The sequence below is a fragment of the Ascaphus truei genome, chromosome 14 (assembly GCF_040206685.1).
Source record: "Ascaphus truei isolate aAscTru1 chromosome 14, aAscTru1.hap1, whole genome shotgun sequence".
Taxonomy (NCBI): domain Eukaryota; kingdom Metazoa; phylum Chordata; class Amphibia; order Anura; family Ascaphidae; genus Ascaphus; species Ascaphus truei.
In genome coordinates, this window is record NC_134496.1 from 34,962,328 (window position 1) to 34,982,508 (window position 20,181).

The 20,181-nt window shown below is 38.8% G+C and overlaps 1 protein-coding gene across 1 annotated transcript; it reads left to right on the forward strand.

Annotated features, from left to right (window-relative positions):
* The first annotated feature begins 1,122 nt into the window (after positions 1-1,122).
* On the forward strand, positions 1,123-18,537 carry LOC142465931 (mast cell carboxypeptidase A-like). Its single transcript, XM_075570403.1, has 11 exons — positions 1,123-1,258; positions 1,477-1,552; positions 2,787-2,911; positions 3,622-3,730; positions 3,846-3,947; positions 5,650-5,751; positions 9,058-9,168; positions 10,496-10,586; positions 13,843-14,045; positions 16,058-16,142; positions 18,133-18,537. Exons 1-11 carry the CDS (start codon positions 1,179-1,181, stop codon positions 18,318-18,320), a joined length of 1,272 nt encoding a protein of 423 aa, XP_075426518.1. The 5' UTR covers positions 1,123-1,178; the 3' UTR covers positions 18,321-18,537.
* Positions 18,538-20,181: the final 1,644 nt, after the last annotated feature.

Below are 20,181 nucleotides of genomic sequence, written 5' to 3' on the forward strand. Positions count from 1 at the left end.
CTGGTTCACAGGATGCTGAGCTTTCCGCCGTTGTCATTGGGGAAGACAGGACAGGCCTGGGGTAGATTACTGATCTTTATCTCACATGGTACAGCGGCTCCACCTGCTGCAGGCTCCAGGGATGTGGAAACAATCCCTGCAGGAGAATGTACTTCCACTCCCCCTGATAGATTGCACACCAGGCAGGAGTATAGTTAACTGGAAAACGTTATTGTCTCTCTGCATACACAGCAACACAACTTGTATCTGATTCAGCACAGTCAAATAGGTCTCAAAACTCAGGAGGGTCCCTGGACATCCACCCCAGGCCAAGGGCACCAGGGGCAGTCCTTGCTCTTCCCTGACTCCCTAATAGAGTCAGGGGAAAGGTACTCACCCCACTCCCACAAGGGGAGGGGACAGCAGATGCCAGTGCTCAGTACACCTCTGTGTGAGTCCTGTCTCTATCAAGGATGAGAGACGCACAAATTAAATGTAGGTGCACAGTCTCTTAAGTACCAGGGGGGAAGGTCCAAGGTCTGAGCCCGGATTGGGCAGAATACAGGCCTTAGCCCGCCTCCTCCCCTGTTACTCAAGGCAGGTGCTTACTGTGGGAAAACCCAGTATTATTGGTCCTGACACTGTCTGCACTGTTACCAGAGCTTGCATGTCAAGGAGGGCAACTGGTAGCCAAACCAGACATGGCTACACAAATAACTCCCATAAAGAAGGGATTGGCATATAAGGCATATAATCAATATCCTTCCCATGTGTCCCTTACACTTTGCTGTTTTGAACCCGGCTGCAGCTCCTAAATAAAAATGACTAGCCAGGGATGGCCGAGACATAGTGGTAAGGAAGGTGTATGGAGGATTTTAATAGAGTATAACAGGATGGTGTGCAATATTGCACACCATCCTGCTGTTCTCTACCAAAATCCACCATATTCCTTCCTTACCACTCTGTCTCTGCCATCCCTGGTTAGTCACTTCCCCTCTGCACCGTGTCCAATTGTGCCCGCTTCCTTCTACCCTCTACTCCCCATTGCCAAAGGGGAGTAGTGGGTAGAAGAAAGCAGCACAATTGGTCACAGGGTGCAGAGGGGAGGAGCCTTTCTTTGTTTTCAGATCACATGGACTTAGAAGGTGATAAGAGTTAGACTTACAGTATAAGGGAAGGAGAAGGGTTAAGGAGGAGGAATGAGAAACATGAAGCTCCTGTTACTTTTCCTCTGGGTTCCAGCTTCTCTCAGCATCCCAACGAACCGTCGATTTGACAAGTAAATAGCTCACTTTATTTGGCAGAGTTTCAACCTTTGTCCTATTATGTTCAATGAAACGTTCTAAGAAATTGTTGTCCATGTATGGAGCTCCAGATTATATTCTTTTCTGTGACTTACTATTAAACATCCTTTACACCTCCCATCGTCAAATACAGAAAAGCATATTACTTCCACATTATGTCTAACTTGCAAACCATTTATTTTCTTCTTTTCAGTGAGAAAGTATTCAGAGTTATACCGAAAAACAACGAAGAAGTGGATTTCATCAGGTATTTGGACAGCACCTTGCAGGTAAGGCGCTCTTCGGCTTGCTACAGCAATATCATTTTTGACAACAAAATAATAATGAACTACTTAAAGGAATCCGGGCCATATTTACTAAGCAGGGCTATTTCATAAGACATGTGGGGGATTATTTACTCTCCTGGAGCAAAAGCAGTGCAAAAGAATTGCAACACATTCATCAAAAGACAAACTCCAATTGCGTTAAATGGACATGTTTAATAAATATGGTGGTGTTTTTATTGCACCGGTTTTGCACCAGTTTAGCATTTTGGAGACTTTAGTAAAATTTAGGGTGTCTTCTGTTGCCGGAAGGTATCTGATGGAAAAGCACCACTTAATAAATATGAGCCCAAGCGTGTTCCTGTCCACATTGTTTTCCCCCCTTAAGAAACCTTTCAGAAGAAACGCATTCCAGGGCTCATCGGCAGAGAAATGGAAAGCAGTGAATGCCATCTATTTTATGGCTCTTTTATTAGATTTACTACACGGTGACACTGGCATTTCTGGCTAATACTTCCGTTGTCCCAATAATGCTTTCAGGAATTAGCTTTCTGCGCTATATTCAATAAATGTGTTAAATATATTATGGTAATGCAATATTTAATTTAAAAAAACAGACAAATAATGCTAATATACCGTAAACATTGATGTGATAATATAGGTCAAATATATGGAAATTTCTACATCATTATTCTGATATTTGTTACAACTTGCTAACTGAATAATTACACTATTTTTTTTATAAAAAATAATTTAATGTGATATGAGATGGCTGGATGTATTGGACGGACTGGATGGATTGTTATTGTTTGATTACAAATTGATAACAATGTTATTTAAATAGTAAATTACTCCATCGTCTGAGTTTCTTAGGTTTTCAGTCTATTTCCATACATTGGGGCAAAAGAAGCTTTTATTTTTTTGTTGCAGGAAACCTGTATTTAAATTAGATTAAAAACATTGAACAAATCTGGTGCTATTTGCAATTTATTTAAAGCACCTAATAAAAATGACCAAATTTAGAAAATATTTTCGCCCATTATTTTGAGGTTACATGTATCTATTACGTGTATAAGTCTCTCTTCTGCCTTTTCAGAACAAATCATACAACACCTCAAAAGACATACATTAATATTGTTTCTTTCTCACTAATCCCGCTTACTTTCTCACTTTCATTTTTTACTAGTTTTCCTTTGTTTCCAAAATCAAACATTGTCTATATATTTGTTTTCCTTTACAGCTCGATTTCTGGACCCCAGAGTCATCTTACCATGTCACCCCCAATACTGTAGTAAATTTTCATACTAATGCAGAGGAATCTGAAACAGTTATGGGTCTCTTTGAGCAGAAAAGAATCAACTACAAGTCTGTATTAAGTGATCTTTCATACATTATTTGCATGAACGTCTGGTGTATTATTCTGTAAACTTTCCCATGGTTAATCTCTTCGGTGTTGTACTGTACTGACTGCAAAACATATTGCAACTCGTTACATTGCAGTCCCTGAAAGCACTGGAACCCATGTTTACTAAGCAGTGCTATTCCATGAGACGCCTTGCCATCTACATTCAGTTGGTTGTGTCTTCCTGCACTTACTGTACTGCATTGCACGTCTTTGTACATTTGGGTGGGAAAGAATGTTCTGTATGCATTTTTTTAGGGCTTCTTCAACATTGATTCTTTACTTAAGACTGGCATTGCCTTTAGATGTAATTAACCCCTTAGATGTCAATCTGGTAGTAAAAGGGTTATTTTGTGCATTAACTCATATGTTTATTATATTGATCAACTTTGATTACCATTTACCAAACTCTTCCTGCTGCAAAACAGGTGCACAAGTTTTACCAAAGAAGGAAATATCATTAACAGGAGGGATGCTACTCTTTTCATTGTTACACCAGTATAGACTTACTTTCTTCTTGCATACTTTGTATATAATGTATTCATAATGGAAGAGTATTCAGGGGGACTTTGGTTCCTGTTTAATTGCATTGTAAAATGTGTTATTTGTTACAATCGTTCCTATTCTTTTTCAGGTTATTCTTGTACTTTTCATAAATGTTGTTTTCTGTTAGAATTATATTCCAGAATTTACAAGAATTGATTGAAAATCAGTTTAACAAACCCGGACAACTCCAGCAGAAGCCCTTTGGTAGCACGGGTGGATACTACACATGGAAGAAGGTGAATTATAACTTGCATTTATTTTTAATCCTGCAGGATTTATTTTAGAGAAATACATACTAATAATACTGAATATTCAGAATTGTCACTAACAATTACCACTTTGCATAATTAGATTTCTTCCTGGGCTCATTCTGTTTCTGAAATGAACCCAAAACTGGTATCCTGCATCGAAATTGGAAAAACTTATGAAGGACGACCCATGTTATTACTCAAGGTACAGAACATTCCCCAGATATGTTTAAGCAGATTGTATGATTTACAAGATAGTTCTAAATAAGAACCAAGAGAGAATAACATAGACAGTTGAAATCTATATGCCATTCACAAGTGAAATGCTGATTTAAATTGTCTTACACACCAATCAGGTGTTATGTGATCTTTTGGAAGGTCACAGGTACTCTTAGTATGCATGCTACTCTATGAGTAGAGCATTTCTTATTACTACTATTGATTTTAACCCCCTGTGCGCTCCGTGCGCTTTCTGTTTTTTGCTGATATAAAACCTGTATGTACTGTACTGTACTATGGAGGATTTGCACCTGATTTCTGCCACTGGAATTAAAATGCTTACCGAATACATTACAATATCATACAAAATCCACTTCAGTTAAGCAGTTGTGGTGTGTGTGGAAAAGCACTAATATTTGGCCTATAGTTAGATTTCTGCCTTTGAAAAAAAACATGCTTTTGGGCAAAGTCTATAAACGTACATTGTAAAGCTTCATGGAAGGGATCTAATATTCAAATAGTTATATTTTGTTTTTTTAATTGGGAGATAATATTTAGTGGCTTGTTCTAAATATAAATATCAACATATAATGATGCAAATCAAACTTATTCCCACCCATTATCTCAAACATTATATAAGTAACAAAGGAGTGAGTAGGTTACATAGTTACATAGTAGATGAGGCTGAAAAAAGACATACGTCCATCAAGTTCAAACTATGCTAAATTTAGATGGCAGATACTTTATCCTATATCCGTACTTACAGATCCAGAGGAAGGCAAACAAATAACCTCAGTGAAAAATCATCTAATGATATCTCATAAGGGGAAAATTAATTCCTTCCGGACTCCAAGAATTGGCAATCTGATTGCTCCCTGGATCAACATCCTTCCCATGTATAGTTATTTGGTATATCCCTGTATACCTTTCCTTTCTAAAAAGATGTCCAACCTTTTTTAAAAGATATTTATTGTATCTGCCATCACAGTCTCCATGGGTAATGATTTCCACATTTTAACTGCCCTTACTGTAAAGAACCCGTTGCTTTGTTGCTGGTGAAATCTCTTTTCCTCCAACCTTAAGGTATGCCCTTATGTCATCTGTACTGCCCCTGGGATGAATAGTTATTTTGAAATCTTCTTGTATTGTCTCTAAATATATTTGTATATAGCTATCATATCCCCTCTTAGACGCCTCTTTTCTAATGTAAACAAATGTAAAATAGCTAGCTTCTCCTCATGTCAGATTATCCACCCCTTTATTCATTTGGTGGCTCTTCTCTGCAGTTTCTCTAGTTCCATAATTTATTAATAATACTTTATAGAGTATGATACCTTTTATTGGACCAACAAGTAGTTGATATGTCATAAGCATTCCCACCTCTCAGGTTTCTTCATCGGATATGGCAGAAATACAGAAGCAAAATATATATAAAAGCAGTGTTTGTAAGAGGGATATCTGGATGTAGAGAGGAAGACGCCTTATATAAAGTTTATTTTCCATACCTTTGATATGTAGTCGGCATAGCAGCAATGCCATGTAGTGCACAAAAAATACACTAAGAAAAATGTTTACATTTTCAGCAATGCTCTACTTAGAATGTATCGAAGGTCAAAAGGAGAATTGTGATATAAAGGAAGGATATGATAGTCTCTTATGCATCTAACCTTTTTTTCTTTCTTGAGAAGGTTGGAAGCCAAAAGTCTAATAAAAAGACCATCTTCTTGGAATGTGGTATCCATGCAAGGGAATGGGTCTCCCCGGCGTTCTGCCAGTGGTTTGTAAATGAGGTATGGTAAAACACATCGTAACCATGTAAACAATGTCCTTTGGTGTAAAAACCTCAATGCAAATATTTGCTGGCAAACAGAGGACAGATGTTATTTCTTTATCTTTATAAATGACTATCAACGTGGCTGTCCAATGTGAGCGCAAGCATACAGATCTAGAATGTATAATTCATTGTGTTTCCTGGGGAAGTGAATGTAGATTTGAAGGAACTAACTCTACCCGTGAGTCTATGACAATATACTGTATATGACTCAGACAGGACTAGATAAAGCTAGTAGAAAAACAAATAATTTTTTGATATTGCTGCACAATGACTTTATTTACCATGTTATTATCTTCTTAAAATGTAGTAAATATATTTTCATTGTATTTCAATAAAGAAAAAAACAAATAAAATTCATATCAATAACCAAAAAACAACTTCGAAAGAATATGAGGGGGAGATGTATCTGTTTCTCAGATTTTTGTTGAATTAACCCCCCAAATCTGTTTTGCGGTGTAAAATCCGCAGTCGGATTTGGCCGATTTCAATCCGCACTAATTCATCAAAAAACGCCATTGGATACAACCTGTGGATGGATTTGTAGAATCCTATCCACGGATTCAGCATTCCGGTGTTAAGAATCCACAAACAGGATTGCGGAATCCGCGGATTGGATTCTACAAATCCATCCACAGGTTGCAGAATCCGCGGACTGCATTGGTTGGTAATAATAATTAAAAATCATCACAACGTGAATCGCCCGTTTTCAGATTGATGCGCTGAAATCCGCGGACCAAAGGAACCGGCCAATCCGTTGCGGATCCAAATCCGCCCCAAAATGTGCCCAGCTCTAATCAAGACAAAGAAAGTACACACAGAAGTGTGTTTTGACGCATTGCTCCACTTTCTGCTTCTGTTTGTGTCAAATGATAGGAAGGGTTTCTTACATTTAACGCAAATTGTTACGCAGAATAGTTTATGCCCCCTCAGACCTGGCTGATATTTGTAATCCAAATACAAAATAAAAAAGTGACGCGCAGAAAGACGCAGAGTTTAATACATCTCGTTATAATCTGTACATTATGTTACTCCTCCCTAACTCCTCCTATTGTCACTCCTCAATTTGCAAGGTGTAGCAAACGGCGCAAAACGTGGAGCAAAGAACTCGGTAAATTAACGCAGAGAGACGCAAGATGAAAATAACGCAATTTGCGTACATTTCACCGCAATTTTTCTTTGATACATCCTCCCCTAAGTCTGCACCAACATAGATAATATAACACTACAATATCAAATGGCCGTTTGCAGCCTATCCTTCCCAATGAAGAATAAGATCCCCCGTAATAAAACAAAAAATAGGCAGCTTTTTATTATAAAGAAATGGTTCATGCTTTTTGGGCTCAGACTATTGCAATGTCTACAGTACAAGCTGTACTAAAGGACATATTCCTGTCTTCTACTTTCCATCTTCTTTACTGTCTTGAATGTTTTAATACATCAGACATATACAGGGCCATCTTAACAGCATTATAGGCCCCCGGGCAAAGTAGTGCACTGGGCCCCGCCAACTCTCCGCCACAAGTCGTAATTTTTCTCCTTCTACCGAGTTAGCGGGAGATTTGAATGTTGAGGCGGGTGATCGGAAAATTAGTGTTAAATTCTGGTCTGTGCATAGATTAGCTTGGGGCCCCTATGCTCATGGGGCCCCTGGGCAACTGCCCAGCGTGCCCATGCGTTAAAACAGCACTGGACATACAGTACAAAAAGAGTTACTTGATACTATATCACTCTGCTCTCTGTTTGATCTTTAAGCCCGGGTCCGACTTAGCAACCTACTTTGCACCGTATTGGCAATAAAATGACACCATTCAGAGATTAAACATCCTATATTATGTTTATTTCACAGTTTATGATATATTTAGTAGATTTTGAAATGTAAGCCCAGAAATCCCACTCGTGCATCTGCGTGTCTTCCACATGTCCCTCAAACCTTTATCATTCATCCCAATTTCACATTATCAGGGGTTAAACTCAGAGCCACCTACAGGTGGGAGAGCCGTGACAACTGTCCCTGGCGCTGAATGTGTGTTTGAGTGGGGCCCGACTGACCGGACCCCTTTCTCTGCTGTGCTCACACCACACCCAAAGAGCTGGTCATTTTCCTGCCCCTCCCAAAACATGGGGCTTAGGTCAAGACCAGTGCTGGTTAAACTACAGACAAGGACTCTGGGTAGTGATATGTAACTGTCTGAGCAATGCCGGGTGTCGCTTTCTGTTCAGATTTACATGGACTCCCAAGGACAGAATCAGAAAACACACACAAAAACAGGAGTTTTGTCCTCTAGGATTGATCAGCTCAAGCTTGGTCACTGATTCTGCATAGTGCAGATATTTGTGGTTGCAAACCATATACAATACAATTATGGTGCAGGGTTTGGGCCACTTTTAAACCCATCATAATTTTATTGTATTAAAGTCAAACCTAAATGTCAAAATTCAACAATCAACAAATGCCATACAATATAAAGTAACACACATCTTGTTTTCCTTGGGGCCTAGTTCAGGAGTCTCCAAACTCAGTCCTGAAGAGTCAGCTTTTCAGGATATCCTCGCTTCAGCACAGGTGGCTCAATCAATGGCTCAATTGAAGACTGAGCCACTGATTGAGCCACCTGTGCTAAAGCATGGATATCCATAAAACCTGGCCTGTTGGTGGCTCTTGAGGACTGAGTTTGGAGACCCCTAAACGAATCATATATCTAAATGATGTAAAAATGCTGCAGTAATGCCAAGTTTTAAATTACGTAATCATCCACACATTATATAAATTATGGTTGGTAAAAAAGTGTCAAAAACCCTCCACCATATAGTGTGTGGTTGAAACCTACCTCAACTTCACATTGCAAAGCCAGTATAACCAGTCTCACACTGATGAGACCCAAACGGTCAAATCAGCTGTCTGTGAGCAGGGTTACTGGCTATGCACTTCTTTAACACAGGCGGTGTTGAAAGCTGTGTAATGCAGCAGGCATAAGCTTATTATTATTAACCCATGTTACAATGGATATGAAATAAAAGATGACACTGTGTGCTGATTTGCATGTCATTACCCAGAATCCCTGGCTGCAGTGGAAACACTGTATGCTAAGAGATGATGGGGTAACGCAGGGTTGCAGACCTGTCTGAGACGTGAATGAACTTACGTGATGTTCTGCTGCTCTAGAGACTAGTATTTTAGTGTGTATATTATCTTTTTTAAATCTAATAGCACTATTTGAATTATTTTACATGTTGTAAAACACTGTATACTTCTTGTTTTCAGGCAGTCAGGACATATGGGAAAGACAAAACCATGACCAAACTATTGGACAATGTGAACTTCCACGTCCTTCCTGTGTTTAACATAGATGGCTATGTTTGGACATGGACTCGTGTAATTATTTCTGTCTATTTTATCTTTGACATTACTTAATGAGGCACTCTAAGCAGCTTAAAAAAATGTATATATTTTTTTATTTGAATATATGCAGCATTTGATTACCTTTATTGAAAACTAATTACCAATGCTGCCGATTGATTCGTTCTCCTGTGATCGATCAGCAAAATCCTGCTTCCCCGGGTTCACTAAATGGCCGCCTTTCAGTTTCAAATCTATCCTTCAGTCAGTGTAACTCATCAGCTACAATGTATCCTTACATTACTAAGGTAACATGAGCTATTATTCAAGTTTGCAGCTCAAACTGCTGGGAATATTGACAACAAATTATCAAAAAAAGGAAAGTGTTACAAAGATGTTGCACTGTTGGGGAGCTGGGATAAAGCCTGCTATAGAAAACAAAGGATGCTCAGTAGTATATTCTTTCTGTTGCTTACAGCATACACTGAATACGTTAGGCCTCCAGCCTCAGGATGGTCCCTGGACATCCACACAAGACATCCACACCAGGCCAAGGGCATCTGAGGGAGTCCTAGCTCTTCCATGACTCCCTAATAGAGCCAGGGGTATGATATCACTCCTCACTCCCCAAGGGGAGTGGAAAATAGGTGCCAAGCTAATATGCACTTCTGTGTGATTACTTGTCTCTCTCAATGGTAGAGACAACTGGCTACATTTAGTAGTGCAGGCTCTTAAGTACAAGGGAGGAAGGTACCAGGTCTGAGCCCAGGATTGGGCAGAACACAGGCCTAGTCCCACCTCCTCACCTGTCACTCAAGGGAGCTGCTTCTGTGGGTAAAACCCAGGATTGGTCCTGTCACTGCCTGCACTGTTAACAGCTTGCATGACTGGGAGGGAAGACTGGTAGCTAAAACCAGACATGGCTACACAAAAAAAGTCTTCGTTTCGAAATAAAACAAAACAGGCATCTCTGCCGAGTGTTTGCTTTAATTCTAATTGCATATATTTAAAGACAACTATTATATTGTCACGTTTTATTTTGTAAATAAATAATTGATTTTGTTGGGGGTTTTTTTGCAAGTTCTAACAGGACTTGTGCTTTTAAATGAAAGATGAAAGGTTTTTTCACTGTGACCACTTGTTCTTGCTTTGTATTGGCCACAAGAGCTGAGCCAGTTAGCCATTGGCCATATTGTTCAAATGTTACTGTAATTTCTCAGGAACCGGTGTTAAGCTCCTAGCTCTCCATGGTGCAAAAATAAATTGTGCAGCAGCTTCAACCAAGCACACAATCAATATGAATTGTTAATTTCACGTTTGTTTCAGTTATGAATTCTATATTATTCGTGTGATATTTTTATAGGATCGCATGTGGAGAAAGAATCGTTTTCCAAATCCTAATTCTAAATGTGTTGGCACCGACCTCAACAGAAACTTCAACGCATCGTGGGGCAGTAAGTTCAGCACCATGCATATCTGTGAGGATGTAGGAAACAGCATTATTCTCTGTGGGTCCTCTATGTATCAGTGTCTGTGAGTCCAATGTGTGTGTACAGTATATATATACCAAAAAGAAAAAGTGTGCAATCCAAGAAAGATAAATGCATAAATCTGGGCTATTTATTATTTTAAAAAAAACAGGGAAATACAAGGTTCCAATAAAAAAATAAATATATATATATATATATATATATATATAAAATAAAAATGAATAGACAATACCGTTCTGTGGCTAATGAAATGCTTTTATTTGTGCGAGCTTTCGAGATACACTGATCTCTTCTTCTGGCGATGTTACAATGAATAAAGCAAGCAAGGTTTAACTTTAAAACAGTGCATCTTGGAATGTTATCTGTGACTGAAACATATCCCTCCCCCCTGTGTAGTATGCAATTTATGACTTGAGGTGTTAAATGGTCCCGGAATGTAAGTGATGTAAGAGTGTATGTGTGTGTATGTAAATATAAATTTATAAAGCGCCCACAGTGTATACAGCGCTTTACAAAAGGTGTGTGGAGTGGGAATGCTAACCAATGGAGTGGGTAGGTGTAGAAATGTAAGAGGTTGTTGCATTACTATGTGTGTAGATACTATGTGGTCCCTATTGGTATATAGGAATGGACTTACATTGTGTATATGTATGTGTAAGAGACAGCTGTGTGTGCATTCATATAGCGGAGTATGTGTAGACATGGCCTTTAGCACTCATGGGAAGAGAGTTCTCTTGTGTCAGTAGTGTGTATATATATATGAGAGACAGATGTGTGATGGTGTCCCTTTTAGAATCCCATGACTCGAACCAGCAGGAGAGAGAGGCCCAGCACGGGAAGAGGCAGGCAGCTTCTGGTGAGAGCCGGGGCTCGGTAGCGGACACCAGAAGCCCGGCAGCTGGATGTAGAAGATGGGCCTGATTACTGGCCAGGCCCAACTTGCAGCACCCGTTGGCCGGGTTCCCTGCAGCCACTTGTCCCAGGTCTCTCACCCAACCCTCTCCCCTCCCCCTCCCCCCCCCCCCCACCTGTCGGCAGCCTTGGCAGGAGAAGTTAATTAGAAAGATTATTAAAACCAAGCGTGTTATGTTGGAGACTAGACAGAGTGCCTTACGAATGCTGTTTCCAAGTCAGACAAGATCGGACTGCTAATTATAAGGAGGAGGAGACTATTTAGAAAGAGCATTCAAATCAATTATGTTATGTTGCATATGAGACACAGTGCATGAAGGATGCTGTTTGAAAAAAGAGGACAAGAATTCTTGAGGCACCACAAAATGACCACAATGATCCCCACTATGCCACCTTCTCATCTAGACATATTATTTTCACCATCTACTGTGGGTGTATCTACCTGTACTACTCACACTTCTATCCCAACTCCAGAGGCAACATAGGACCGATAATTAATTAATTAATCCGATTGCCAATTCTTGGAGTCAGGAAGGAATTTATTTTTCCCCTTATGAGATATCATTGGATGATGTGACTCTGGGGTTTTTTGTTTGCCTTCCTCTGGATCGATAAATAAGTATAGATATAGGATAAAGTATCTGTCGTCTAAATTTAGCATAGGTTGAACTTGATGGACGTACGTCTTTTTTCAACCTCATCAACTATGTAACTATGTGACCAGATCCACAAAGCCCCATTCACTGAAGGCTCATAACTCTCTCTCTCCCCTCTTTTGCACATCATTAGCACTAATGTCCATTACAGCTGAAAATAGCTGCGTTAGTACGCATTGAAGATACCTGTTGGCACTTAAGTAAAAAAAAAAAGGAGCTTTGTGGATCTGGGCTGTAGTGTGTGGGCCCTCTGAGTAATGATTAAGTTGTTGCTAGTCAGCAACAAGGATGATGGATTTAGATTATGGATCGTGTGGTTCATCTTTTCATATTGATCATTATCCTCGCTGTCAGCATTGTCATAGAGACCTTATCGGCTCATCCCCACTGGAATCGACTGCTAAGTGCTCCTTTTCAATTTTACTGTAATGGTATTCATGAAACTCGCTCTAGTTCATTTTGATGATGACCAGCTTCTCAATATTTTTTGACAGTTTTATCCTAAGCCGCGAACAAAAGAAAAGTAGCGCTAATCACTAACCTGATAATATGAATTAAACAATACAAAATTGCAGTGTAAATACAACACAAATGTGTAAGTGGAGGAAGATAAAGAGTCCAGTATAGGTATACTTAAGTCCAGCTGCCAGAGTCCAGGAGAGAGTTCCACATCCCTCCAAATGTGAGCAGAGAAGTAAAGATGTCCTCCGGCGCGTTGACTCAAGTATAGTTGTCGAGCAAAGTTCAGATACTGTAGTGCCGACGAGTATTCTAAAACAAATCTGGAGCTATCACCAACAAGACCCAGGTACATGCTGGGTACATGCTGGGTACATGCTGGGTACATGCTGGGTACATGCTGCAACATTTCAGTGACATTTCTGCAGACAGACTAAATGCCCATCAGATTAACAGCGGGGGTCCCTGGCAGTCCGATTCAAACTGAATGGGGCTGCCAGGGACCCCTGCTGTGTTAATCCGATGGGCCATTAGTCTCTGCAGAAATGTCACTGAAATATTGCAGCATGTACCCAGCATGTACCTGAGTCATGTTGGTGATAGCCCCAGATTTTCCAAGGCAAGTTTAAGGCAGGTTTTAGAATACTCATCGGCGCACCTGTAAATGCAAAAGAAGACAACAATATATCAATAAAGGTTATTAACCTTCTAAAGCACGTGTGGTTAGGTACATGCACTTACAAGTTGAATATGGCTTATATTTATGATTTCCTTCCTATCCGGAGTTGCAGGGGTTAATCGAGACAGGCTAGATCTCTAATGTATTCAGAGTACGAAATGGAAACAAGAGCGAAAAAAGGTTATGGCATAATAAATGTATTTACAAGAGACTTGGTTAGAACAATATTGCACGTACAGCCAGTATATGCAAAAAACAGCGGTTTTGTATAGCTTCCCGGCGTATGGTAGTTGGGTCTCCATTTTGGTAATGATCCTGCTCACATATGCACACCCACACTCATTTTTTTTTGTACACCCCACAAAATAGACAAAAAGGTTCCTAAAATGAGAATTGTTATCAATACTTTCACTGAATGTCTGTCTTGGCCTACGTTGTATTTCAATAAGAAAAACCTATCTTCTTAAAGTATTTAAAAAAAATGATTTTTTTTTAACAAAGTTTTTTTTTTCAGCTATTGATACTTGGGCAACACCATGTTCTCAAATTTATCCTGGATCTGCACCTGAATCTGCAGAGGAAACTAAAGCAGTTACTGCCTACATTCGTAATAATCTCTCCTCTATAAAAGCATTTATTAGTTTCCATGCATACAGTCAGTTACTGCTGTATCCTTATGCATATACAGAGAAAGAACCACCAAATCACGAGAAACTGGTACGTAGAAAAACATGACTCGAGTTTTGTATGTAACAAGTGAGTGTTGTACTCCTGCTCCAACATCGGCTTCTGAACCTTTAGAGTGCTGAGGGTCAGTTGACACTCTGGTGCATCGACACTTCCAGGTCATGTGATCATTTCTGGACCAATCACATGGTGTGACCAGGCCCTCGATGCTGGAAACAGAAGCTCCATGAGAGCAGTTAAGCTTGGTCACCCACTAGAAAACAAGCACCTACATACACCTTTATGTACCTGATAAATTATAAGGGTCTCTGGCATGCTAGGGCCCATACCATATCAGATAAAGTATGTCATTAGGGCGCTGTAAAGATGAATAAAGCCATAGTCTTCAAAGAGGCCATTCCAGTTAGCAGATAATAACAATTGTAAATAATGTAATACTGTAATTAGTATCCTTAATAAACACATGCAGATAAAAATGCATTTTTATTTTTAAGTGGGGCTATAATTCCCTATATTATGTCACCAAGTGGGTTATTTAATAAAGTCTCTCAGCTCCAAAACTGGAGTAAAATCAGTGCAAAAAAAAACCCCGTTACCATATTTATCAAAGCGAAGGAATCCCACTGAAAGCCAATTGAGTTTTTCCTTTGACAAATCTGGTGTCATTATATTGCACTGGTTTTGTCCTAGTTTTGCAACCAAAAAGAGTTTAGTAAATAATCCCAATTGATGTCCTGCCCCCTTATTTGTTTGGCTAGTGATGACATCATAACTGCCTTTCGTAATAGACAAAAGTAAATAACGAGTGAATGACACTTTGGCTAGGAAGAGGATATCCACACATAGTCTTATCACAAAAAAAGGTTATGAAAAGATTGTAATAACTTTTCAAAGCATATGGTTATCAGTGGAATAGTGAACATCGTTTTTTTGATAAATACTTAGAAATACTGTACCTGTACTTGCAATATCACCAATACATAATGCATTAAACTTATTAGTGCAATTAGTTCATGTTAATTCTAGGTGGCATGTTACCATTTACATAGCAATTCAATCTACTCAGCCATCCTTATATAAATATTCCAGTGCAGTGAGTAGTTCAAAAAAAGGTACAGTATTCTAATAATTACTGGGCAGTTGGAGATAGATACTGGGGGAAAAAAACAAGCAAAAACATATTGCAACTTTTATAGGTCTTTTAAGGCAAAGGTCAATATTAACAGTGATTATTTACTTAAATAATACTTTAACGATCAATTTTGGCTACAGCACTTTGACTTAAAGTATAGACCACTTACCATATTTCATTGCTTAATCACTTAAATTCTTCTAATGTGTAACCTTATAGGGCGTCATCAGCTACGTTTCCATTTATTCTGAATATCATGCCAAATCTTAAAACCTAGCTTTGTGAGCATATCTCAATTCAAAATACTGGTAAGATTAGAGGGGAAAAAAAGTATAAACCGTCCCAGATTTAAGTGCCGAAGCAAATAAACATTGCTGCTTTTGGTTCCCTTTGAGGAACTGTGCCATTATACTGTAAGTAATACTCTGCAGTTTGTAGATCGTAGCTTGGCTTCTTGACTTGTTCTCCTCTGTTGTCTTTTAAGGTTCTTGTTTTACACTGTGGATGATTTTAGGACACAAGTGTTGATTTCCTTGAAACAGCGAAAGAATAGATAATTGTATACAGCGCTTTTTGTTGTTGTTGTGCAAAAACAAAAATAGCTGCTGTTACCCAGGGACTCTTACCTTCTCCTGCTCCTCATCTCCTCCAGCTATGTCGCGTTGTCGTGGCGTCATGTGATGTTGCGTTGTCTTGGTGACGCATCATCACAATGAGAAGATGCAGGAGAAGAGGAGCAGGAAGAGAAGGTTAGAGGCACTCAGAAAAAAAAGATGCCTGGACACTGTGCAGACACCTACCGTCACAAAAAATCCCTGATTGTATATTTTAAAAAATGTTTAATTAGTGAAAGAATATATACACACAGTAAAACTGTACTAAAACTTTCTTCTAAATGTCTCATTGACAGAATGAAATTGCAAAGTCTGCAGTGAAAGCTTTATTTAGCTTGTATGGCACCAACTATACATACGGACCTATTGCCTCTACAATTTGTAAGTTGATATAAATGCATCTACAATATATTTTGGAAAGTTGTTTGTCTGTTCGCTGTGCGTTTGGACACCTCTTAAGATATCGTAAGCAAATTTTGCATGATGGTTCCTGAGATAAAGGAACAGGATTTGATCTATGTTTGGAAATTGGAAACATTCTATTTTTAATTCTATGAGTTGTTACAATTTCTCTAAGCAAGTCAGCCACTGGGTGTTGTACCTGGAAGGGTATGTATCTGGCACGTGACATTATACTGGTGACATCATAAGGCACATAGCCTGGTGGCAGATAAGAAGAGTTAGATAGCTATATGGTTCACACAGAAAACAGACAAAGAAATAAAGACTGGAAGTCAGTTTGCATCTGAGGGGAATGTAAGAATGCTGGAGAAAGAGAGAGTGGCGGACATAATTGGGGACATCATAAGGTATTAAAGGGAAGTGATGGGAGGGAGATGAGAGGGGGGAGAGAGAAGGTGGTAGGAGGGGTGAGAGGTGGGGGGGAGGGATTAAGTTGGTTTCTTAGAATTCCCGAGCAACACTGGGTACTTTCAGCTAGTTACAAATAGATCAGAGTATGACATGCTTTTTCTTTGGATCATTAAACTATGTTTAAAGACACTCCTTTAAAAGATATGAGCTCCATTGTTCTCTCTGGCACCTATGAAAAGTAGTTCATGTATAGTCAATCACTTCCAGTGAATGGAAGTTAATACATGGTCCTCAGTCTATGCCATAAAAGCTTATTACCCTATTGTATAGGTGAGTCGTGACAGATTTGTTGGAAAAAAATCCATTGAAACCTATGGAAACATTTTAATATTCTGGGATATCTCGTGTTTTCTGGGGGGGTGGGGGAGTCTATTTAACTCATCTCCGTACATCTTTATTATTAAAGTACTAAGAACTAGGTTATCTATGTATATATAGAGTAGTATTACCACATTTAAGTTTTTATAATAGGGAAAGCTGAAATCCAGTATAAAAGAGTGACATGATAATGAGGGATGCATGATTTGCAAACGCTTCCAGCTTAATGGGATCTCCCGCTTGGCCGCTATATTCTCTGCTCATGACCGGGTGGTGAAAGATGCGCGCTGAGCTAACAAGTAGCGGTGGGAGAAAAAGTAACGCCTGTAGGGGAGGGTGTCAGGGTGTAATGAGATGACCAGGTGGTGTCCAACTTTATTATTTTCATAACTTAGTAAGGCGACATCTATCGGAAAAGGTAACTATTACACTCAAGTAGAAATCTATTCAATTTTTAGTATTGATTTCATTACAGTAATTTTAAGTGCAGGCATTTCACATCAAGGCACTAAAATATTGTAGAAGTTTTGAAGCTATCTTCAACGTGTCAGGTAAGATTTTAGCTCCATACATTCTCCTGGTCAGGGAAGACTTGAGCCTGATTCATTTGAATTGAACCAAAGGCTTGCTTGACAAATATTGCAAGATTTATATATTTAAATATATTAATATTGGATAATTTAGAGATAAATCACTATGAATGTTGCAGTCAGGAGACTCTGATAAAAGACTTCAGTTGACTTCACTTGACCAGATGACTAGTAAGATTGTAACTTGTACCTCGTAATTATGTAGGATCTGTTGGGAGGTTGTCTGACAGATGGTTCTTATGTTTTTCTTGTGAAATGGCTTTTTCTGATGAGAAACTTATAGAGAGAGAAATGAGGAGACTATATCTGGTTAGTTTATCTAAACGTCGCACTGCCAGCCTGACAGAAGATAATAGAAGATGATAGATATATTTCTGTAGCATTGATAGAATGTGTTTTGTAGTTGTGTTGTGTTGATGATCCATAGTGCATTTATAAATAGGTGCTTTTGTGTGTCTATCATTTTGTTACAGTGGAGTTCTCTTTATGATTAGAATCTGTTAAACACCATATGGACATCGACCATAATCTAATCCAGTGCAAATGCTCCTTCATGCTCCAGCCAATCAATGTATCCCTTTTATTCACAGATCCAGCTGCCGGCTCTTCTATTGACTGGACCTACGATGAAGGCATTAAATACTCATTTGTCTTTGAGCTACGTGATGAAGGCGAATATGGGTTTCTCCTTCCTGAAAACCAGATAAAACCAACTTGCAAGGAGACTATGTTGGCTGTGAAGGAAATTGCCAGCTATGTTCTCAGTCTGGAGGATTAAGTGAATATATTGCTTTTCACTGATCACAACTATTCGATTTTCTCAACCTTTTATTCCAACTACACCAAACCAGATACGTCATTGCAACGCTTTCTTTCTATTTTCACTCTTCCTGTTACAGCAAAAGCACACTAGCATACTATTAATATTTCTGAAATTCTGAATATTCTAACTATATGCTTTATTCAGTAATAAAAAAAACATTTAATAACTCTCAGTTTTATTTTATTTTTTTGCAAATAATTCAAAACTGCCTGGTGTAAATTATCATAAAATCCAACCAAGTACTTTCATTTATTTTTATAAACTACTGTATTTTTACTCTTGTATTGTATTGTATGTCTTTATTTATATAGCGCCAAAAGTATACTCAGCGCTTCACAAAGAATACAGTGCAGGGAATTATAATAATACAATAATTGCAGCAAAAATCAGACAATGGGAAAGGAAATCCCTGCCCCGAAGAGCTTACAATCTAAGAGGTTTGAGGGGAAATTTACAGAGACAGCAGGAGAGGGAATGTGATGTAGATGGGTGTGCTTGGCCACAATGGGTGGTATTAGTGACAATTAATACATTTTAAAATCTGTAGCTATTGATAGTAGTAGAATCCAGCTCACACATACCAACAGAGTTGACAACTCTGGTGAGAATATTTACATTTTTGGACACATTTTGCGACAACAGATTTGTGTGTGTTAAGTGCATAGTTTTTTCTATAATAAACAGGGACCTGAGACCCTGGCAAATATATATATATATTAAATACATATTTTGCATATTTCTTGAGTGGTGCCAGTGGATAGACATTATTGCAATTGAGTAAAGGGTTAATATTAACTAATTGAAAGTACCTTGCCCAGGAGAAAGGGGAGTTGGCTAGAGTAGTCATGTGTATTAACCGTGGTTGCATATCTAAGTCACGTACTCACTTATGTGCTGTTCGTGACAGATGGTATATGGGGACGGATAGAGGGGAGATATTGTTCATTGGAGGGACCTTTACAAAGGGGAAAAGTGGGTCAGCTTGCAAGTTGTGTATTAACCCTTGTCCCGTATGCAGGTCCCTTGCTCACAGGTGTGCCGTACGTGGCAGAAATATGTGCAGAGTTTCAATAAAACTTTTGAATGTTGTTCAATAAAAACCTATTGTATTTGTATTTCAATGTGAGACCTGTGGGTGGGCCCTCAAGTTAACCAGGGTCCCAAAAATTCTTATAATGGCTCTGAAATCTGTTCCAGGAGGCAACACCGGCAACTAAACTGGGACAATTTTTGGGAAAAAGGGAGTCCCCAAAGCTAAAAATAGCGCGGTCCCGTCCGGAAGACCCACAGGTTAAAAAAAAAAAAAAATAGGCAAAATTGGAGGATTGATACTTTACGTTCCTCAGCTACATGTATATCCATAGATCAAAACTGATCACAACAGTAACAACACATAGGCTTTTAAATCTGCTCCTATTTCATTTCATGATTGAAACGCTTTTATGCAGAATGAATGTAAGATAGGGAGATTTAAAAGCATTGGTTTTGTCTTCTTTAGCTTTTCTACATAGGATTTGTCCCAAACAGCAGTCCCATGAAAACAATGAGGTTTCAAATTGCTATTTCTTTTGGATGAGCTTGAAGCACTGTGGTTTTCAAAGCACAACACAAAGATGGTTGGAAATATTCAGTTGTGTAACATGAAACTGAAACATGAAATAACCATTGGTGTTCTTACAAATGTAGTTACTTGTAATTCCAAGTTTGAAGTGTTTTTACATATTTATTCGATCGCTGGAGTAGAGGATGTCTCCCAATGATACTCAAACGACGAGCATACAATCTTTGTATAATTTTAGTTATATAGCCCCAACAA

What these genes read in the sequence shown, in the direction of transcription:
- LOC142465931 (XM_075570403.1), top strand. Translation starts at nt 1,179, where the DNA reads ATGAGAAACATGAAGCTCCTGTTACTTTTCCTCTGGGTTCCAGCTTCT. An exon ending in ACGAACCGTCGATTTGACAA is followed by an intron (nt 1,259 to 1,476) that starts GTAAATAGCTCA and finishes TCTTCTTTTCAG; the next exon opens with TGAGAAAGTATTCAGAGTTA. An exon ending in CACCAAATCACGAGAAACTG is followed by an intron (nt 14,046 to 16,057) that starts GTACGTAGAAAA and finishes TCTCATTGACAG; the next exon opens with AATGAAATTGCAAAGTCTGC.